General features: G+C 38.2%; 3 protein-coding genes across 5 annotated transcripts; 2 read left to right on the plus strand and 1 right to left on the minus strand.

Annotated features, from left to right (window-relative positions):
* The first annotated feature begins 4,614 nt into the window (after positions 1-4,614).
* LOC103946470 (2-C-methyl-D-erythritol 4-phosphate cytidylyltransferase, chloroplastic) lies at positions 4,615-9,506 on the plus strand. 3 transcript variants are annotated; one of them, XR_007257397.1, is made up of 13 exons: positions 4,615-4,910; positions 5,040-5,128; positions 5,230-5,310; positions 5,512-5,567; positions 5,987-6,066; positions 6,194-6,276; positions 6,987-7,064; positions 7,644-7,712; positions 8,381-8,449; positions 8,526-8,572; positions 8,733-8,879; positions 9,029-9,119; positions 9,300-9,329. XR_007257397.1 is itself a non-coding variant. In XM_009357179.3 (12 exons), exons 1-12 carry the CDS (start codon positions 4,766-4,768, stop codon positions 9,372-9,374), a joined length of 963 nt encoding a protein of 320 aa, XP_009355454.2. In that variant the 5' UTR covers positions 4,615-4,765; the 3' UTR covers positions 9,375-9,506. The 3 variants fall into 3 exon arrangements, 2 of the variants coding, with proteins under 2 accessions (XP_009355454.2, XP_048437686.1); XM_009357179.3 differs by lacking the exon at positions 8,733-8,879 and having other exon boundaries at positions 9,300-9,506; XM_048581729.1 differs by lacking the exons at positions 6,987-7,064; positions 8,733-8,879 and having other exon boundaries at positions 9,300-9,506.
* Positions 9,507-10,208: 702 nt separating this feature from the next.
* Positions 10,209-17,361, minus strand: LOC103946421 (protein STICHEL). The gene is made up of 6 exons (XM_009357122.2): positions 14,716-17,361; positions 14,299-14,515; positions 13,143-13,691; positions 11,584-12,289; positions 10,885-10,969; positions 10,209-10,783 (listed from the first exon to the last, which is right to left on the minus strand). The coding sequence occupies exons 1-6, from the start codon at positions 16,888-16,890 to the stop codon at positions 10,676-10,678; spliced, it is 3,840 nt and encodes a 1,279-aa protein (XP_009355397.2). The 5' UTR covers positions 16,891-17,361; the 3' UTR covers positions 10,209-10,675.
* Positions 17,362-18,779: 1,418 nt separating this feature from the next.
* LOC103946420 (pentatricopeptide repeat-containing protein At1g14470) lies at positions 18,780-21,576 on the plus strand. Its single transcript, XM_009357121.3, has one exon. It carries the CDS (start codon positions 18,929-18,931, stop codon positions 21,239-21,241), a length of 2,313 nt encoding a protein of 770 aa, XP_009355396.2. The 5' UTR covers positions 18,780-18,928; the 3' UTR covers positions 21,242-21,576.
* Positions 21,577-23,548: the final 1,972 nt, after the last annotated feature.

Raw genomic sequence — 23,548 nt, forward strand, 5'->3', positions numbered from 1 at the left:
ATAGCAGGGAGAAGGTTGGTTCGCGGTTTTTTCGTCATGACCTTTTCATTATTTAAAAAAAAAATCTTAATTTCTTTTTCTTTTTCTTTTCTTTACAAAATTTCTTAATTTCTTTCGTTATACCATGATTCCCCTCATGGCCCTTCTTGTTTTATTGACTAAAGTAACTTGCTCTTCAATGCATGATCAGTAAATAAAGAAAAGTTTCTTTTTAATTTGGGAATTATTATTAGCATTTTAAAAATCTTATTTTATACTCCAAATTTTCTATATTAAGAAAGAAAAATACATTTGTGATGAGTGTAGAATGAGATTTTTGGAGTGCTAATAACACTTCCCTTTAATTTACTACGTAACTGATTTACGAAATTTCATGTTAATAATTTAATAGGATTTAGTGTAGGAGTTATGTAATTCGAGTACGATGAAAGATATAGATCATAAACACGAAGTTTCGTAATTTGAGCAGGAGGAACTTCTTCTCAATCTTCAGGAGCCAAACCTTGCTCTTTATTGACATCCCTTTTTATGAATGGTCAAGCTATTTGTTACAATTGATTGATTAAACGATCTTAACTTTAATTGATTTTTTCGAAGATGACATTTATAGAGTAATTTATAGTTTAAACGATTTTAATGATAAGCACGAAGTTCTATCAATAGATTACCAAGTATTTTGAAGATGAACTCCTCCTAACCTTAAGGAGCCAAGCACTTCTCTTTTTGTTGAATGTACTTCACCTAAACTCAAAATTTTAATTGAATATAAGCGGCATCTTATCAAATATTTGATCAATGACAAATCAAAATTTTAATTGAATATAAGAGGCATCTTATCAAATATTTGATCAATGACAAATTTAATTCGCTCCCTACGCATCATTGAAATAACATGAGCAGCACTAGTGACCCAAAAAAATACGTGCATGGGACTTCGAATCTCGTATTAAAGATTTTGTTTTTTTTTTAAAGGAATCAGTTGGTGGCTTCACTACTGTAGTCATAATTTCGAAGGTCGATAAGACTCACAGAGACCTTTCAGTCTCTCCCAGCCCACCATCGTACGATTTACCAACGTTAGAAATCAAACCCAAAACGTGATGTATGAAATAGACCTGAAATTCATTCTCAATCATTGAGACATCGCTTGATGGTTTGTATTAAAGATTTTAACATGTACACACTTCTCACTAAACAACCTCTGGTTGCGTCAATTAAACAATCTGTGACCTTTCCTTTTGTATAGAATGACATTTTCTTCGCTTTTATTTTGGTTGTATGCATTTTTCACGTTAAAAATAATATGAATAAAACCAAAATAACCTATACTGAAGATTTGCATGTGTCACCTAAATTATATTATTCTTATTAAGAAGAAAAAAAAAAAAAACCTTTTGTCTCTTTTAAAATCAGGTAGTGCTATTTACACTTATTTTTACATGTCACACACATCTCTTAATTTTTTATAGTCGAATCAAATGAATTGAAGATGATTAAAAGAAATAAATTAACAAGAGTGCATGAGAAGTAAAAAAAAATATGTGCAGATGTCAGACGTATTGTTAGAAGGGTAAAATGCTAAGTTCAAGTAAATATGTTTGTCAGTAGAGTAGATCAAAATGCGCTAAGGGTTAATTAGATAAGTAAGCTTCCCCTGATAAAAAAAAAGGTAAGTAAGCTTCCCACCAGATTATGAATTCAGTTCGAGGAGGGATTTTTCGGTGTACCCGGCACACCAAAAAAATTTGGTGTACCCTCACTCATAATGGTGAGGGTGCACCAAAAAAATTTGGTGCACCCTCACTTTTTGTACACCAAAAAAATTTTAATGAGTGAGGGTACACCAAAAAAATTTGGTGTACCCGGTACAACTAAAAATTTTCCCAGTTCGAGGTGCACAGATACAAATGAGGTCACTGTCACTCTCTGCGTGCATTGCTCCGTTACAAAAGTACACATACCATTCCATACCATAACCATACCCACCTGCCATCTGCTGCCAACCCAACCCAACCCAACCCAATCCAACCACCTTGTTTCTTACGCCGCAGCCGCAGCCGACCCTCCCATCACCGTTTATGATAAATATATGATATCTCCAAGCTGAGCATCATCCCAAATAAGTTTCAGCGTCCCATTTGCCACCACTACAAAAAGCCTCCAATAATTGACTTACTTATGGACTCAAACCAAAACTATAATGGACTGGTATGTATTGCATAAGGAGGTTCAGCTCACCTGTAGAATTTGACATCAATAAAAGGTACGATTACGAGCATCCAGGAAAGTAGGAAATTTTCTATGGTGCTCAATGTTTTTTTAAAGTTAGATTCTGGTTACTTTTCAACGTCCAACATCTAAAGGTTGAAATACTCCGAAGCACCATAGAATTTTCAGGGGATTTGACAATTTGCAGTCAGAAACCTTCTCACTCACTGAATGAGTGAATGAAGAGTTTGGATTTTTGTTGTGGCAACCAAAACTATTTCCCTGCTTACAAATTTGCAAACAGACTGTAAAAGTCCCAAACCCCTTCAAGTTACGACTACGAAAAAGTGGGCAAATTCTTAATCCAGTCAATCTGATCATCATGAGAAAAAGAAGGAAACACAGAAGATGTCTTACTCACTTGTATCCAAACATTTTGTGCATAATGCAATGACAAAAAAGGTGAAGTGCTTCTTAGTTTATGTCCCTAATGATCCTTGCTTTACGCCGTGAACAAACAGAACAGACACAAAACCTTCCCGTGTTGTTAAAAAAGGAAACGACCAGTGACACCGTTATAAACAGTAAAGGCTTGTTTTCATTATTATTTGAACTTAGACATGGCTTGTATTTCATATCTATCTACCATCCAAGAAGGCAAGAACACTCTCAACTCTTCAGTCTTCATAAGCAATTAGACTCCCAAAGGTTGCATTAGGAACCGTGGTAATGACCACACACATAACATAACCAAATTTAATCATAAGCCTAAAATGAATTTAGTTTAGAAGTAGAATATGCAATTCAAAGGAACATACGAATAGAAACTAAACAAAAACTTTAAGCGATGCAACCTTCAAATGTAGACATTCTGGGAGCAGCGACAACATATTAAAACTCTGCGTGAATAAAATTTACAGCCTTCAACTTCGTTAAGGCCCTCGTGAACTGAAAACATTTTATTCAAACATCAAGCAGAAAGAGGGCAGAGAAATATAAGAAACGCCACAATTTTTTCCTCCTGCTAAGCACGACCACCCATCTGCAAGATCAGCTAACTATCAACTAAAGAACACAAAAGGACTATACATATTTTTGAAATGCAGGAGAGAAAACAAATACATTGCATCTCAACTTTAGCTTGTGACCACTAGCCTTATCAGGTCTCAGTTAAAATACCTAGACACCATTTCAGCTTTACGTATAAAGAGCTAGTCCAGACTTATTTCACTCAAAGAATATGAACCTTCCAAATTAAGGAGTTATGAAGATTCGACTCTTGAAAACCACAAGTCTCAAGATTCACAACCACAAAAACTAACAAACCAATGCGGAGAAATCCAAATTAAATTGCCACTAAAAGGAAGCTAAACAAATCGCCCGAGAGATGACACCAACTTTACAGCTGCCCGTTGTTTAGTAGTTTGTTTCATTTCATTTCATGTATGCGTATGCATACACTACATAATCATATGTCTGTACTTGTTCCCATTTCCTTGTTCAATTGAAACTCCCACATTATATATATGACCACTTAAAGACTACATCCAGAAAAACAAACAGGAAAAGATTGACATCAATGACTTGAAAAAGATATGTAGGGCAAGAATGAAAATCCAATTGGACCAGGATCCCGCAAATACCTACCTTGCATTCATAATATAAGGACCAATTTGATGAACAAAACAACAATCAAGATGTAAAATTTAATTTTTAGGGTTTATAAATTACAAATGATTGCCAACAGACAAACATTTTCAGCTGTAACTGCAAACAGACAAAAACCCTAATTGATTAATTGATGTTTGTGCAGAAAATAAATTGAGAAAAGAAAAAGGTTGGATCTTGGAGACTGACCTGACCTGCAGAATTCTTTGTTCAGTGAGTAGCGGAGGTTGAAGAGACAGAATGAGAGTGGGCGTGATGAGAGGAAGAGGAGGAGGGGGAGGAAGCGATGAGGCGGTCGTAGACCTGCTCGCCGACGAGGTAGACGCCGAATGCAACGAGAGCGATGCCGAGGCCGGGAGTGGCGTGGCGGAGCTGCTTGGAAAGCATGGGGTGCTTCCTCCACTCGTCCCTCCTCCTGAAGAACTCCCCTGTCGTCCCCAGCGCCTTCTTACTCCCACCCATTTCTTTCTCGATTGATTACTCTCTTGTTTCTTCTTCTGTTCTAGGCTTTTGGTTGAAACTTAAAGAGAATCTCTCTCTTGATTTGGTTCTCTCCCGTCATTTTTGTCATAGGGGAGAGGACAAAGGGTGGGTAGGGGGTGGGCTTAAATTGGACTTACAATGGTGAAATACTGGGCCTTGGTACAGGCCCATTAGTGATTATCAGTCCACCAACCCAGTACCCACCCGCCATGTGTAAATACACAATAATTCTGTATCTGGCAAAGGAAAAAAGGAAATATTATACCAGAAGCGATGGGCGGTGTTTTGTCTCCAGGTTCAGGGAATGTACATACAGATTCCTCCTCATCTCTCGTGTTGAATAAAATAGAGAGAGGTGCTGCAGAGACAGAGAGGCACAAGGAAGGAAAGAAAGGTGGGTTGAGACATGGACGTCCTCAGTCTCAGTGTGTCTTCCTCAGCAGCTTTTTCAAATGATAACCTCGGAATCCCACCACTTCCAAAGTCTGCAGCAGGAGGAGGAGGCCTTAGACTTAAACTTGCAGCAGCAGAAACAGGCATTGTAAATGCAGGCAAAGCTCTTGTCTTTTTCATCTTATTAATAAGTTATTCAATTCAAGTTCAAACATTTCTTTTGTATGCTTAATTGCTTGATAATTAATTAATTAGCCATAAGCTTGCGTGCTTCTTTTGTCTCTCAGGCAAACAATTCAGTTTCAGGCACAAGGCTAAGGCACCACCTACTCGAATTGCAACATTCACTTGTTTCTCTGCGAGAGTCAATGCAGATGTATAATCATCGTATTTCCCTTTCTTTTTTGTTCAGTTAACATTTACAATTATCAGCACTTGCGTGAATGATTTTTTTTTTTTTTTTTTTTGATGATGCAGAAACCAGAGTCTAGACTAATAGTGAAAGAGAAGAGCGTGTCAGTGATTCTTTTGGCTGGAGGGCAGGGCAAAAGGATGGGGGTTAGTCTTCTTGGATACCATTTTCTCACATCTGTCACATTCCCCATTTTTCTTCATCAACCATTCTCCTTCTTCATCTGCATTTGCCTGCATAGTGCATATGAATGGAATAGAATCCCCATCACCTTCATCTATGGATTTTTTCGTTCATTCCCATTCCAACAGACGATCATGTTTTTTTCTTTATGTTTGTGCAACTAGGCCAGCATGCCAAAGCAATATCTTCCCCTTTTAGGCCAGCCAATTGCATTATACAGGTAATTGACTGACACTTTCTCAGCCAACCCACCTGGGGAAATTTTCTAATTTTTGTACACGACCTACCAAACCAACTACAATGCGTTACTAATCTGAATTAGCTGAATGTTTATCTGGTTGATTATAATGACGAACGTGTACTTTCATGCTGTACCTTTAGAAGGATTATAAAATGAATGAAGCTTTGTGCTTTAGACTTTGGATGCCAGTTTCAACTTTCTAGACACAGTTACTTTGTTGTGACTGAAACCTGACCTATTTGTGTCTATACTTCTAGTTGCAATAATTCTTTTCAGACTCCCTCGTGTAGGTTTTTTATTCACCTCTCAGGGAAATATTAATCGACTTTCTACTCTCTTATTTTTCCGGGGGATACAAATCGTATGCTCGTCTGATTGTTATTTCTGACTCCATGCAGCTTCTACACTTTCTCCCAAATGATTGAAGTAAGGGAGATAATTGTAGTTTGTGATCCCTCCTATAAGGATGTTTTTGAAGGTTTAATCCTTGCTCTCTTGCCCTCCTTGTAAATACATTACCTCTTGGCTTGGACATGTTTTATATACTGGGTGTAGTGATGCACGAGACATTTGAACTAATTTAGTTGGTCATGTATTGTTCTCAGACGCCAAACCTAAGATCCAGAAGGAACTTAAATTCACACTACCAGGGAAGGAAAGACAAGATTCCGTTTACAATGGGCTCCAGGTGCACAGAGATTCTTTCTTTTCCTTTGTAAATCAAGAATTAAAAAAAAAAGTCTCCTTAATCATAAAGAAGTCTCTTTTATTTTGTAAAGCTCTTGGCTCTGCTTTATCTGAAACCTGCTTTATCCCAATGTCTGTTGCATCAGCTACTTGATATGTGAAACTGAGAAGGCTGTCTATTGTTTTTTCCGGGACCATGCTTCTATGGTGAAACTTTGGTCCAATCCTTGAAGTTTGTTGAAAGTTTTCTTCTCATGAGGATTGCAACAATATCCACTTTAATCCCTAAGCCTCAGTGTTAGAAATGTGAGATTAATATGGGTAGCCCCAAGCCTGAATTTAACTTTTTCAGGTTTTGAAATTCTTCTTTAAGACGAGCCAAAAAAATACTTGTATGTAACAAAACTCTCTGGAGTGATAGTGCCATTGGACCAAATCTCCGGAGTGATAGTGCCATTGACCTACTCTCAATTTTTTTAGTTTGAAGTTTGTTCGTCGTTTTTGCGAACAGATATTTGTACTCGTCTTGCACATTGTAGCCGACCGGTAATGAGATAAAAGTCAATGATTTCTTCTTATTGATATTTGAAATCTCATTGATATCTACAGATGATTTCGTTTTTTTTATTTGTTTTTCTTAAATGTGATATATAATGATTATTGGGAAGCATAAACTAATCTGCTTATCATAGTATACAACTTTGTGGACAGGCAATTGATTTGACATCTGAGCTTGTCTGTATTCATGATTCTGCTAGACCTCTGTTATCATCAGGAGATGTAGAGAAGGTTTGAGATGCAGATTTCTTTCCCTGCCCACATCTAGTGCATCGGCTTTTATTGTCTCTTACAATACGTACTTAATAGAACACCTCTCATCGTCATTAGGTAGTGTACTATGTTCTTATACGTTCCTTTTGGATTATGGTTTAGGCAGGTATACTATAGACCAATGCTACCAATTGAGTTCAATATGGAAAAGAACGTGTATGAAATATGTCGCATTCGGGAATCCAGAAATGCATTTCACGGTCCAAGAGTACATTGTTTCGTCTAGAGCAGTGCTACTTATTGAAATACATCAGTGTCTGAAACTAAATAGTTCGTCATAGTTGGCTGTTTCCTTACACATTCTGATTGTTGGTGTCAATATGTCCAGTCATAGTTGGTCTCTCTTTCAAAAATAAATAAAGAAGAATAAAAGAAATGGGAATTTTTTATGTGGGTTCTAGTTGCTAGATTTAGGCATTTATATATAGGGTAAAACATTTAAATTATGCACGGTTGTTTATCTGTTTGTATTCTTAAGTTGGACACTTCCAGTAGCTATTTATAAGAATGATTAGAGTTGGAACTGTATGCTTTTAGGTTCTCAAAGATGGTTGCTTAAATGGTGCAGCTGTACTTGGTGTTCCAGTAAAAGCTACAATCAAAGAGGTACTACCTTCAATTTAGTAATATTGATGCTAAAGTTGTGTCCGTTTAGTATCTCCTTGGTTTCTTTTCAGTGAAACGCATTCAATAGGTATCTTGAAGCTCCTAGTTTTCACACTTTCCTGTAGTTTAGTTGCATCGAAGGATATTATGCTTTGTTTAACTCAGTAGTTCAATTCCACACTTGACACATGACATAGAACTTACAGAAGATTCTTTCAAATAGTGGTAGTTTTCTGTTCCCATCTTTTCTCACAATGTTACGATGTTCCACTCTTCGGTGGTGGATCACCATTACTTGACTTTGAAATTGTCTTCCTTGACTCTAGGATGGCCATTACTTCATGACCACAGAAATAGTATTGTCTAAAATTCGGAAAGCGCACATTGGAAATGTATAGAATTGCAATCTTAATTGGGGGTAGCAGAACCTTTTGTCTTATTGTTGCTTTCCAGTCTAACCACACGTTGCTAGACCAACTAGCAATTCACCCTGTCAATGCTCCAGTGTCCAAATAACAAGACTTCCATCCATGAAACTACTTTTGTCAATGGATTTTTTTTTTTTTTTTTTTTTTTTTTTTTTGTACTTTCGTCTATGGATTAGTTTGATCCAAAACTTGATAAGCTTATCCGTGTGCTTTATTTTTCTTTTCCATTTTTATATGCAGGCAAACAGTGAATCTTATGTAGTCAAAACCCTTGACAGGAGAACACTTTGGGAAATGCAGACACCCCAGGTTTGCTGCTTAACTTATATCTCTTAGTTGATCATTTGAGGACATTTTAACTTTGAATGCCGATCAATTCTTACAGGTCATCAAACCTCAGTTACTCAAAGAGGGTTTTGAGCTTGTCAATAGGTACTAACCACTAACTAACTCATGCTGCACAATTTAGTTGTATACTGATTGTTAAATAATGCATAACTACTGTACGAGTCCATGTTGATAAATGTTGAGGCACTGAGTAGACCAGAGTGTTTCCTTGAGAGGCTGATTCTTGTTATGTATTTTTGTTGAGAGAATCAATCCCACATCAGGAGAAAGAAGGGACCTGCATGTGCTTATAAATGATTGAGCTACTCCCCATATTGCGAATTGGTTTGATGGTGAAACCTCAACTTTCATCAATTTTCAACTTTCTTCTATTTTCCAGTGAATGGAAAATGTACGAGTGAGACATAATATTTTGTTGGTCATCTCTAGGTTTCTCCATCGTTTACTTTTTTCATGTGGGCTCGTAATTGTAATTATATCTGTTGTTTGATCTTAAATATTTTTGGTATACAAATTCTGAACATATTGTACTTTCCACAGGGAAGGCCTTGAAGTGACGGATGACGTGTCTATTGTGGAGCACCTTCAGCATCCGGTGTACATCACCGAAGGATCTTATACCAACATCAAGGTAGTGAAACATCCTAACTGAAGCTTGATTCTTTACTGTAAACCAATATTAAGCAGTCCAGTGCCAGTCTCTGACGTAAACGTTTCTCAGTGTATTTGGAAATTCAGTCTCTATAACGTAACACATAATATCAAAGGATGTGATTCATTGAATTACAAACAATGTGGTGGTGTTTTGCAGGTGACAACGCCGGATGATTTATTACTCGCGGAAAGAATGTTAAGTATGAGCTCGGGAAAGTCTTCTTCTGAATAGCCGTCTCTCTGTATGCTGATTTTGTGCCAGTGCTTGTATTTTCGTTCTTCTTTCCTTTGTGTAGGCGAAACTAAAGCCGAAAAATCATTTAAATCCAAAAAAATTTATTAAAGGGGGTGTGATTTTGTGCAAGTGCTTGTAGTTTTGTTGTTCTAATAGAAATTATCATATTTATGAGTTAAAATTAATTGTGTAGAAATTGTGAGAAGATACTGTGATTAATGGAGGCTAAGGAGCTTGTCATGTTTCACCTGAACATGCTTTTGAGTGTGTGATTCCTGATTAGAAGTTGAATATCATTCGTAATTAAACCAAAACTGAACTTGAGAATAACTGTGTGGTAAGGGACCTCTGCACCAGAGATTGAATCTCTTTTTGTTTGAGATTAATTTAGAGTAAATTATTACTAATATAAAAAAAAAATAAAAGTCCTCACCAAACATAATAAAAATAACTAAATAGTTTTTGGTTACAAAAAATAAAATATTTGACAATTATTTTATCCACCATCAATTATTTTAATCATTTCATGAAAAATCTCTGTTAGATAAGTAGAAAATGATAAAAATATTCTTAATTTTTGTCATTTTGATTCTCATTTAACAAAGATTTTTCACAAAATAACCAAAATAATTGTCGATGAACAAACTTGGGAACAGCTCTATCGATTTTAAATATCAAAAACTAAGGTAAAGAGTTAGGCTAATCTCATAGACCACTTCAACTAAAAAGCTAACCTAATATGTATTTTAACAAGGACCGCAAACACTGATCCATGGATACATCATACATCACAGGGAACGTGAATCAATTGAGCAAGATTTCGCAGCCATGTTGTTACAATGAAGGCCAAGTTAATAAAATGAAATTCCAATAACGTATCCAATACATTTTTGAATGAACGGCTGTCGGGATTTACATGTTTAAGATGAAACCATCATATCTGAAGGTTTACTTGCACCATCCCAAGCACAACATTCAGACGCAAAAGCAATGAGCCTGAAGAATCTCGGAAAACCTACCTGAGCTCATCAAGGCTAGAAAATCAGTTAACATGAGTGATACCAATTCAAGGTTTTACCATTTTTATTTGTATTCAGACCACATGAAAATTGAATGGAGATGGATAACCGCAAACCTTTACATCATCTGTTTTACTTCTCTCTCTCACATCCTCTCAGAAGAATGCCTCGCTCAAGCACTACTGGAGCACAGAAATTACACGAGGAAAAAATTATGTAACCAGCCAAATGAGCAGCTGCGCAGCCACCACTCCCGACGTCCAACTACAAATCTCATTTTCACCTTGTATTATGTTTGCTCTCTGTTTTCCTAGACTTCTTCCCACACTCCCCAAACAATAAAAACCGTCTGCCCTTGCGTGCCTGAACAGCCGTCCCCCCCTTTACCTGTTTACATAGACAAATATGCAGTGAGGTTCTTTTCAGGTCAAACAGGTTTTCCATAATCAAATTACAAATATCTAAAGAAAGTTGTAATAACAGCCTACCTTTCCTCTTTTACGAGGTTTGGTCTTATAACAATGGAAAAAACCACTACAACCTCCTCCTTTACCAGATCCCGATTCATCACCCCTAAACAAATACCAAGAATGAGAGTGTGGTATACATTATATATAAATGCAGACATCAAAATTTGAACAAAAGAAAAGAATACCACTACATGAAATAATGCATTTCAATAGGCCAATTAAAAAGACAATTAAAATATATAGAAGAGCAACAAAAGTGATATCCATTGAAATTGCAGTTCCCCTGTTGACTGAATGAAAATAGAGCATCAAAGTGAGATTCTGTTTTCTAATCCAATTTGGTGCCCAAGGAAGAATTTTAGCATTCAGTCAATTCAATGTGTGCCATTTCTTCCTAATGGAAATTCCATATAACAATGTAAAAGCCAGCGTCTGCAGTTTAAGCTAATTTAACGCCTGTATCCTAAATTATTATGACATCAGTAGCTACTAACAGTGTTCCATGATCACTTGAACATGCATTGTTCTATGATCACCAGAATATGTAGTACTTATATCTTAGAATATTTATCAATGCGGATGCAAGCTAAGCTTTCACTAAATTCAAGCAGCATATTTTGTTCACCATAAATCTGTAACTATTGGTTTTTTAAGTCAAGTAGGGAGCAGAAAAGAGCTTAATCAAAATACTCCGGTAATAAGAAGTAAAATACTCACTGGTTATCTTTGTTGGAATTTCCCACAAAGTTACTATCATGTAGTAAACTTGGGGACATAGGATAACGGTCAACCCTTCTACCTAACGGGTCCTTCAGGACGTCCCTTCCACTATTAACCTTCAAAATTTTGACTTCAGGGTTTAATCCATCTTCCCCATGCTGAGAGGACAACCTCATTGAATTCAATGACTCCATCTGATCTTCGTAATAAGTGCCATCCTGCGGCAGGACCTGATTCTTCTCAGGTTTCAAATGACTCAAAGAACCAGGAGTGCCTTTCTCTGCCACCTGTAGCCATGCAGTCTCTAACCTTTGGTCACGAATAATGGATTCTATCCTTTGCATTGGAATCTCCTGTCTGCTCTCTCTTGTAACACTTGCTTGGCCATTGCCTTCAGCGATCACGTCTGATGAATCAGAAGTGGACTTGTGGGTCTCATCAAGAAACAAAGAGCAATTTGAGTAACCATCTGTGGCATTTGATCCGACTCTTTTCCTTTCCCTAAGAATTGCCGCCACGGTTCCTTGTAAGTGAACTGGACTTGGACCATTTAGAGAAGCCTCTCCACCTGGCAAGTGAACAATTCTAACCTCTACATTGCGTCTGAGAACCACTTCCATCGAATTTGTGATACTGCTCACAAACCTTTCTACCCTAGATTTGATACTTCCATCTTCAAATGTGACATAAGCAACCAGAACACCTGAACAAAACAAAAAAATCCATTTAAACAAGGAAAGAAAGGGAAAAGAACATATACATTTATAGAGAAAGCACACGCAAGGCTTCTTGTTGTGAAGGACTTGTTGAGCTTAACTATCAAAACCTAGCCAATTAAATAATACTTTTTGTAATGCTCAGACTACTATTTTCTTTCTTTTATATTCCCCCAACACCTAGTTATTAACAAAGCTCAGAGTTAATTGTCAACTAGCCCACCTTTGTCCTAACATTTCTGCCATTAGTTTAAACCTATATATTAAAATGGGATATTTCGGGGCAAAACCGGTAGTTTTTCCATCAACCAATCTTAACTGAAACATGCACAATCAGCATACACTCCATAAGTTCATCATATGGGGCAGGTCTCAAAAATTGATATGTGTAGCTCGTAAACTAGGACCTGAAATCAGCTTCACATCAGTATCTTGTATCAAGTGCAAGCATGAGATCCTATGTTTGTTCACTGTGAACTTCAGTGAACAAACTGAATGGGAATTATGGGAAAGTGAAATGGTATGACCACCTGACTTGTATTCTTCTTCCTCCCCCACCACTTCCCCCCATTTCCTTTTATGTAAATAAAACAAGTACATCCTGCTCTAGCACGAAGCAATACACCAGTGTCACAGTAAAATTATGTACAAATAACCACCAGTTCCACAAGAATGCTATTTAGACACCACAACCAACATCTCTGCATTATGCATACGCACAGTTTCCCCAATTGACACAAAATCACTGCAGAAACTTCTATAGAAATGTCCATATCATTTAGTGCATTGTATTTTAAAAAGCAAAGATGAATGAAGTGTATAAAGAGATTAAGAGATTACCTTCAGCTTCAGATATAGACACTAGCTTTCCGTGAGAGTGTAGTAGTTGCCTCAATGTCTTTGAATGGCATCTCTCAATACACTGTGCCCAGACATCCTCCAACTTCTCCGAGTTAGCACATCTGAGGATTGCATTTCCAGTTGTAACATCATCATGCAAGGGAGTTGAGGCACCACTGTCCGTGAAATGGCCATGCAAGGGCTTGGCATTGTTATTTCGCGACAATGAATCTCCCTGATGGTTGGAATTTCCATTTAGTGCTTTTTGAACAGAAGCATGGGAAATTGATTTATGAAGCATGTATTGGGCATTCGACTTCTGTTTGTAGGTGGCAGCTTCTCTTGAAGCACTGGACGAATCATCCTCAGTAGTCTTACTGCTGTGCCTCCTGCTGCATGAGCGAGTAAGGTCTGGAGAAGGCACTGAACCAAGCTGTAATAGAGTCGCTGTAAACCATGTTGAGCGCTCACTTGAAACCCTAAGCTGTTTTTCAGCCTCTGAAAGAATCTTCAAAGCATGTTTTAGTCTCTCCAGTTCTGCTTCGGCCACTGAAGTATGGAAGCCAACCATAATTAGAATAACTAAAATTAAACATAAACAAGAGTTTACTGTACAAAATATACAGTTTAATATAACGCAACAACAATTCATTCAAAATAATAAACGGTCAGTGGAGATTTTTTATGTGTCACCAGGATTGATAAAGTTACTGTTTTCTATAAAGTATACTAGCTAGTATTAGTCTACATAGATCAGAATGTTTCAAAATAAAACTTCAAGAGAACTTAAAGTGTTCCTATGGATGAAACACCATCTGGACATGCACTAACAGCACCATACATCTACGAAAAACTTGGTTATGGTGAGGAGATGGCCATCCAATCAATCCTTAAATGTATTTTAAGAAAAACAGATAGATCATGGCACCAACCACATATAGGGAAGATGTGTGTTGCTTGAATCCATTTTTATTTTAGTTTTTATAAAGAAACGATTGTCATGAAGAAGAAAAAACCAGAAAATACAGAAAGGGTGGACAAGCAGACCTAATTTGTGTTATCTAGCTAACTGTGGTACTATTTCCACATCACACTCCAACTGGTTCAATGGTACAAACAACTTTATAGGCGTTGAAAACTAAGGGGATGCACTCACAATTGCGGTCACCAAAGAATGAATCATGTTTGATATCATTGATATTGTAGGTTCCAGCAATGATGTCCATGATTAGGCTGGCCAACTGAGACATCAAAACCATGGGATCTACCCCGGAGTCCATCAACTCTCTGGCCCTTTTCACTGTTTCTGCAGTGTCTGATGACATTGCTAATTCCAAAAGTTCCAGTAGCTTTTCATCAGAAACAACTCCCACCTGTAGAACACAAAGCACTAGATTAATGAATTTTAGAAAAGTTGAATTTAAGTTTGTAAACAGTAAATTCAGCTATTTGGATATTGCCAGTAGCTATCCATCTTTTATCTTCTTTTAATAAGCAAGATAAATCGCTATTAGCATGGTGAACGTAAATTGAAGTAGACCATGTCAAGAAGCCATTTGTTGAGCAAACTCACAAGTTCATTCACGAGGGATGTTGAAATTCTTTTCCCCAGCAAACTCAACTGATCCAGCATAGTTTCAGCATCGCGAAGTGAACCATCTGCATTCAAAGCAATTAATTCTAGTGCATCTGATTCAACATCCAGGTTTTCTTCAACAGATATTTTCCTTAACCTGGCCACAATGTCACTCTCTTTAATTTTGTTAAAGAGGTATTTCTGACACCGAGATTGTATCGTACGGGGAACATTGTCCAAATCAGTTGTTATAAATATGAAGACAACTCTCTGTGGCGGTTCTTCTAGATATTTGAGAAATGCCAGCCACGTCTTAGAAGGTAACAAGTGACACTCATCAATCACAAAAACCTTGTACCTCGAGGATGCTGATGGGGGTGCTGCTGATAGAGTTTTCAATAGGTACCTAACCTTGTCAATTCCTTTCTTATTGGTGCCATCAACTTCCATTAGATCCTTGTTCTTACCGGACATAAAATCAGAGCACTCCCTGCAAAAGCCACATGGCTTATTTTCATCAGGAGATAGGCAATTCAAAGAAGCAGTGAAAATCCTGGCTGCTGATGTTTTTCCAGTTCCGCGGGGCCCCTGGAAAAGATAAACAGGGGCAATCCGACCCCTTGCAATAGCATTTATGAGTGATTGCACCACAATATTTTGCCCAATCAACTCACCAAAGAACATTGGCTTGTACTTCTGGCTAAAACTCCTAATATTTTCTGGTGAGCCTTCCTCTTCTCCATCTCCATTCACAGCTACAATCTCCAACCCTTCTTGACTTCGGCAGCTTGACGACCACCTCCTTCCATCTAATCGACTCAGAGCCTCCAAATCAAGTTCCCCAAAGTTTGTGGAAAGCTCGTCATCACTTCTCCCAGTTCCTATGGATGAACCTCCCCTACCATCACCACTATTGGTAAGCAATGGAAGGACGCCCTGAGCACTTCTAGATGCAATTCTCTGCTTATTGGAACCTGATGATGATCGACGTTGTCTAGGGTAAATATTTTGACTTCCACAAAATATGATACTTCCTTTCCTCCTCAAAGTATCAGAAAGCGATGGGGAGCAGCAGCTTCCATACATGCCTTTGTGTTTGGGTGTCCTTTTCGACCAATAACAAGGAATCCCACATCCCTGGCGGCCGGGAAATTCCAAGTGGTCATCAACCTCATCATCCCCATCATTCATGGAAGTTGTAGTGCCATCCCAAGATCCAACAGTGCTAGGATTGCGAACACCAGCGTACCTGTTATAAGAACTAGTTGACAATGCAGGGGTGCTATAAGAATAGGAAGAGTCCTCTCTTGGAATACTATTATCTCTCCTAAACTTAGAGGAGGAGTGAGGCCAATTCTTGTGCTTAAGTTTGGATAGCAATAATGGGGAAGCCCCTGAAATTGGCCTAAGATCCTCCGAGTTGCAGTAGTCTTCGGTGTCTTCAGATTGGTCGACCAAGTCACGGCGGGCGGATGATCTTGGGTGACCGTCCACTACTAGTTTTCTGTTCCTACCAAGAAATAACTCTTTCTTCTGATATTTGGATAAAAGGTCGGAGTGGGCATCGGTGTTCTTACTTGTTTTGTTAGTGTTTTTGCGAGGAGGCAAAAGGTGTGCATATCTACGCCGGAGCATGGTGGATGAGGAGCGGCTGTGAGTCTGAGTGTCACTCCTCGAATCTCCTCCATCTCCTCCTCCTCCTCTTCCAGTACGCGCATCACTCAAGCTATCATCAACACTCAAGTCCGCAACTGAAGAAGAAGCATCAATGCCATCTTCAATAACGTAAATGCCATCATCATCATTGTAATCTTCATCGTCATCTTCATCGTCGTTGTAGTCATCGTTTCTGGAGGAGGATTTGGAGTTCTTCCAGTTGTGCAAGAAGACCCTCCTGTCGCTGCCATTTCTATTATTCCCAATGTTGTTGTTGTTGTTCCAAGTGGAAGTAGTAGTTGTTTTAGCAGTAGTGATAGCTGCTTGGGCAGCTGCCGCCACGGCCGCAGATCTAGAGGAGGAGGAGGCGAGCGGAGAGCGCCAGGAGGAAGTGGTGCCAGGATCACGAAGAACGCGGGCGGCTTTTCGAATCTGAGTGAGCTCCCTCTTCAAGTGAAGTTGGCTTGGATCAGAGACCCCCACTGCTGCTGCTGTTGCTGATGACGACATTTTCATATATAGATATAGATATACACATATATGTATGTATATATATATATATATGAATGAATCGAATTCAATTTGAAGTAAAAGGCTTTGATTTTAAGTTGAAAATGAAAAGAAAAGCATTTGACATGATCACTCAGAAGCAAGAAGAAGAAACCCACATCCCAATCTTACAGAGCACAAAGAAGCTTCATTTACCCTCCGGAGGCCGGGAAAAACGGCTATAAAGACCCTCCGAAAGTCCAGAAGGGTGGTAGTGGAAAGGTGATTGGGGTGTTGGGGAATTGCAGAACGTTGGGGCGGCGGTGGTAGAGAGGTGAAGAAAATGGGGATTTGCACAAGGGTGGAGGAACTGGAGGTGCAGATCTGTTTAAGAGAAGAAGGAAGAATGAATGACTGGTTCAGATCTGACAGATTTATTTCATTCAACACTCAATCTTCAAGGAATGCAATTTTGTAAATAATACAATAAATAGCTCTCCTCTACTCTCCTCTCCTCTACTGCCTCTCTCTCTCTCAATGCATCAAACAGTTTCTTTCTTTCTGTGTTTTTGTTTGTGTTTTATTAGGGTTTACTTGGCGCCTCAAAATGAAATAATTGAAATCTTGAATCTCCAAACCAGAAAATTAAAAAAATTAAAAAATGAAAAATCATGTGTGGCGCAACACAAGTGACAGTCTCTGTGTAAGCCGTGAAGCGTGGGGTGAGGAGGCTCTTCTACTTATGTCTTTGTCTCTCAACTTCTCGTATCAAATTATTAATTAATAATATCTAAACGGAAAAATAAAATGAAAATTAGAAAACTCCCCCCAAACACGGATGCTCTTCTCCTGTACCTCTCCGTTATGTTGTTTTGCATTCCACAAAAACATTTCCGTAGGTGTTGTCTTGTCCACAGATTACGCGGTCGGGTTTTTTTCTTTCTTTAAGTTCAAAGATCTTACACAATTCTATACCATATTCATATCGAGAAACTTCTTTGCACAAATCTTGCATTTTCCATTACTCTTGCATGAGATCTATGTATTTCTTACTTTAACACGTCATCTTAATAAAAAAAAAATACGAGCGACGATACTCAAATTATAAATTTTTATAACGTTCACTTTCTATTTACATGCATATATTTTATCATTGTTGATAAATCCATCTTTAAAAAAAATAATAATAAATAGTTACAAGGTCAGTTCTTTCTTTTTTAAGTTGAAAGATCTTTCACAATTCACTACCATATCCAAATTAAGAAACTTCTTTGCACAAATCTTACATTTTCATGTTACTCAAATTATGAATTTTGTAGCCACTCAGTACTACGGTTTGGTGATATTTTTCTTCACTTAGAAATGAGAGGTATTAGTTTCGAATCCCGTGAATGACAAATTCGATACTAACTTAGGCTACCTTTTATGTGACTTAGCTGAACTCTTCCTTCTCTTAATGTAAAAAATATCAATATACTTAAAAAAAAATTATGAATTTTGTAATGGCCATTACCCAACCGAAATTCATTGGGTTGTAAAAAAAAAATTAAAAAAATAAAAAATAAAAAAAAATAAAATTGGGTAGAAACCTAATCGCCAATTCAACAAGTGGGTTGGCTTGAAGTAATATTAATTTGATTTGAAGCCGACCCATCCAAATATCAACAATCCTTAAACATAAATATATGTTACATGGACATATCATATACATAAAATCTTAAGAATATTAATAAAAAGATTTGGTGTGTTAACTCATTAATTATTGTTGTTTCGTAGTACAATTTAATGATATTTTTCTTAACTTATAAGTGATAGATCTTAAATTCGATTTTTGTTAAAAACAAATTTGAACTAAATTATTATTATCACATATAAGCATATCCATCAAATTAGGCACCATAATATATTGATGGTCAGTGGTCTAGTCGGTGCAGTGCAGAGGTGGTGCAAAACTCCCATGTGAGTGTGATTCCTGCAGCTCCTGCTTCTCTAGTGACAGTCCAACTTAACTTATATTCGAATTATATGTTTGGAAATTGGATTGGGCGTGTATGTCAGTAACAGTATGTCATTGGCAGAGTTAGAGAGTTTAGCATACAAACTCTGCAATTTGAGCCAGCTCAGGCAGCTTCATGCCCGCCTCCTCATTAACCTTTCCCTCCACCATCACACCCAGTGCCAGTGGGTTTCACTCCTCATCTCCCAATGCACGCGCCTCCGTGCCCCGCCCTCCTATACCCGCCTCATCTTCCACTCCACGCCTCGCCCCAACGTCCACGTCTTCACCTCCATGTTCAAGTACTACTCCAATTCCAATTTCAACTTAGGAGGCTTTGATCAAGTTGCTTCTCTCTATCGACAAATGCAGCAGCGCTCTGACTTAACCATCGGCACCTTCGTCTACCCGGTGTTGATCAAGTCAGCCAGCAGTGCCGGCATTCAGTTCCATGCCCATGTTCGCAAGTTAGGTCTTGCTTCTGATCACTACGTGCGCAATGCCATCCTAGCCTTCTATGCTAAATACGGCCCAGTTGAGCACGCCCGATATCTGTTTGGTGAAATGCATGACTCAACTCTTGCGGACTGGAATAATATGATTTTTGGCTACTGGAAGTGGGGGAATAAAGATGATGCCTGCAAACTCTTCGATATGATGCCCGAAAGGAACGTTGTTACTTGGACTTCCATGGTTACTGGATATGCTAGGATCAAGGATTTGGAGAACGCAAGGAGGTATTTTGATCAAATTCCGCAGAAGAATGTTGTATCCTGGAATGCAATGCTCTCGGCTTATGCTCAGAATGGATGTCCTGAAGAGGCTTTAAGATTGTTTGATGACATGATGAACTCCGGAGATCAACCAAATGAAACTACTTGGGCAATTGTCATTTCATCATCTTCGTCATGCGGTGATTGTTCCCTTGCTGATTCGTTTGTTCAAAAGCTCAACCAAAAGCAGATCCATTTAAGCTATTTTTCCAAGACGGCGTTGCTTGATATGTATGCAAAGTGTGGGAGCCTCCAGACTGCTAGACAAATTTTTGATGAATTGGGGGCGTATAGGAACACCATTACCTGGAATGCCATGATATCAGCATATACAAGGGTCGGGGATTTGGATTCTGCTAGAGAGCTCTTTGATAAGATGCCACAAAAGGACGTTGTCTCGTGGAACTCGATGATTTCTGGTTATGCTCAAAATGGGCAGTCCGCTCTTGCAATTGATCTCTTTAAAGATATGATTAATGCTGCTGATGGTCTCAAACCAGATGAGGTAACTATGGTGAGTGTCATCTCAGCATGTGGACATCTTGGGGCCTTAGACATCGGTAATTGGGTCATCAATATTGTCAGGAAACACCATATCAAGCTAAGTGTATCAGGATATAATTCCTTGATATTCTTGTACTCTAAATGTGGAAGCATGGAAGATGCCAAGATGACATTCCGAGAAATGAAAACAAGAGACGTGGTTTCCTACAACACATTGATTGCAGGGTTTGCAGCTCATGGTCATGGGATGGAAGCCGTCAAACTACTGTTGAAGATGAAGGGAGAGTTTATTGAACCAGACCGTGTAACATATATTGGTATTCTTACAGCATGTAGCCATGCAGGGTTGTTAGAAGAAGGATGGAAGGTTTTTGAGTCAATCAAAGCTCCTGATGTACATCATTATGCATGTGTGGTTGATTTGTTAGGTCGAGTGGGTAAACTAGATGAAGCGAAAGAAATAATCGATGGCATGCTGAAGGAACCGCATGCTGGAGTTTATGGGTCTCTTTTAAATGCTAGCCGAATCCACAAAAGAATTGATCTTGGAGAGTTTGCTGCAAGCAAGCTGTTTGAGCTTGAACCACATAATTCAGGGAATTACATTTTACTTTCAAACATATACGCCTCAGCAGGTAGGTGGGATGATGTTGTGAGAGTTAGAGAATCAATGAGAAAAATAGGCGTGAAGAAAGCAACGGGGTGGAGTTGGGTTGAATACAAAGGCAAGATGCACAAGTTCATTGTGGGAGACAGATCACATGAGCGGTCGGAAGACATTTATAGGCTATTGGCAGAATTAGGGAGGAAAATGAGAAATGCTGGGTACATGGCTGATAAGACCTGTGTGCTAAGAGATGTTGAGGAGGAAGAGAAAGAAGAGATGGTGGGTACCCATAGTGAAAAATTGGCAGTTTGTTTCGCTCTTCTTGTTACTGATGCAGAGGCAGTGATCAGGGTAGTGAAGAATCTGAGGGTGTGCTGGGATTGCCACACAGCTATCAAGATGATATCTAAGTTGGAGGGAAGGAAAATTATTTTGAGGGATAATAACAGGTTCCACTGTTTCAGTGATGGGGTGTGTTCTTGCGGAGATTATTGGTAACGGGTTTCGATAAATTAGCCATTTTCATGAGGACATACCAAATGGCTATTGCTCATAGCAAATGTGCCAACATGGAAAAGCAATATCCTCGGCTTTTAGGCCAGCCTGTCGCATTGTACAGGTAGATTACTGCATTCTCACTCTCAGCAATGTAGTTTGTGAATTTTTCTGATTTAGGAGAGAACCTTTTGTAGCAAGTAAGTTGTCCAACTACTGGTGAACACCATTGATTCGATTGCCTCTGCAATCCCTAGGGAATTGAGATTGATGTGTACTGTTTTAAATGGATGAATGTTAAAACAAGGATTATATATTGAATGAGACTTTATGCTTTAGACATGTTTTGCTCTCTTGCCCTGCCCTGCCCTCTTTGTAAATGCATTGCCTCTTGGCTTGGACAAGGCTTGTAAGGCCATCTCCAACTGAGGGTTGGCCAGAGGGCTCATTTTAGGCCTCTGATCCTCCAAAAAATTAATATTTTAATAAACAGTACAGGGTCATATTTGCTTCCATCTCCAACTGAGGGTCATAGGGCCAAACATAATTTATTATTTTAATTTTAAAACTACAACTTATATTTAAAAATTACAACTTAAATTTAAAAACGACAAATTAAATTTAAAAACTACAAATTAAATTTGAAAACAACATTAACTTAAATTTAAAAACTACAACAACTTAAATTTAATATCCATAATCAACATCATCTTCATCAGCCGTTGTAGGATTATAGTCAGAGGTAAACAACTGTCATCGGGTCATAATTTATTCTTTTTTTTTCCTATCAAAATAGGCCTTACTCATTGGAGTGTAATTCGAAGTGTTCCTTTCCATATTCTTATCATCCATCTCTTCTTATATTTGTTTGGCCCGTAATTCATGCATATGGTTCCTTTCTTCTGCCTCAAGGGCAGTTTGCTCCGCTATTAAGCGCAATGAGGCCACCACTTCGTGTTGAGCTGCATAATCATCATTTGCCTTGCCCTTTTCCTTCAACCTTCGTGCCTTGTTTCGTTCCATAGCCTTAGGTATGGAACCTTCAACCGAAGACGGATTTTCTACCCTTGTTTGTTGAATGGTAGGAGATCCATCTTCATCCATATCAGCAGTTGAGGATGCAGTTCCGAACACCAGTGTATGACCTCCTCTATGTTGAGGTGGATCTTCAAATAACACCCACCCTTTACAAGTTTCCCAACAACTGTGAAACTGAAAGGGTTTTGAACTGCCCTCCATATACAATTCCTCCACTTGGCGTACCTAGAAAATATAATTACAAAAATTAAAGGAAATTAATTTATGAAATTAAATGTATTTACAAAAATTAAAGGAAAGTAATTCAAGAAATTAAATGTAATATAATTAAATATTTAAAATAAATTTTGAAAACACTTATTTCGTCGTAGTAATTAGTGCCGCTTTCATGTCTACTTGCGGCTATTAACAGTGCTTGATGCCATTTGTTCAAACTTGGGTGAAGATGTTTCTTCCATCTTGAAAAACAACTCTCGTGGTTTCGAACATTCAGTGGAGTGGTGTCTTCGTAGAACTCTAAGTATTTTTTGGACACACGAGTCCAAACACCTTCACTTGTTTGAGAACTTCCCCTCACACTATCTTACGACACCCATCTATAAGCCTTGCAAAGAGCTTCATCTTCTTTTCGAGTCCAAACCCTACCTTTTATTGCAGACGAGGCCATTTGAAAATCATTTAAATAATTGAAGGAAATATTTTTTAAAGAGGTAAGAAAATATGAGAATTGAAATGGTGAAAAATTTGTGAGGAATGGTGAATGAATGATTTAGGTATTTATAAGAAAAAAATTTAGAATTTTTAAGAATTAACAAAAAAAAAAAAAAAAGGTCCAAAAAAAAAAAAATTGAATCCAATGGTAACTGGCGCTAGCTAGCTGACATCAGCTATGGATTCAAATTTTTGTCGGATAGAATCGACACTATTAGAAGCATTGTTGTCGGTTATAACCGACAGCAAAACCGACACCAGTAAAAAAATTCCAGCCAACCCGGGGCTGATTGCATGTGGCTAGCCCTTTGGCCCTTTCAGATTCCATGGGGCCCACGAGCTCTCTAGCCTGGCACTCGGTTGGAGACAGTTTTCAGACTATTTTCGACCCTTTGACCCTCTGGACTCTTCGGTTGGAGATGCCTAAGTCCCTGGTAATATTCCAATACAGAACGTGTGGCTACGTACAGCCTAGAGCTTAAAGCTAGCTCAATTCCCTTGACTTCGATGTAGTTTGAATTCAAAGTCTAACCAGGCAACTGGCACGCAAGAAAGCAGCCC

Source organism: the organism of the source record quoted next, unplaced genomic scaffold (assembly GCF_019419815.1).
Source record: "Pyrus x bretschneideri cultivar Hongxiangsu unplaced genomic scaffold, Pyrus_bretschneideri_v1 Contig17, whole genome shotgun sequence".
Taxonomy (NCBI): Eukaryota; Viridiplantae; Streptophyta; class Magnoliopsida; order Rosales; family Rosaceae; genus Pyrus; species Pyrus x bretschneideri.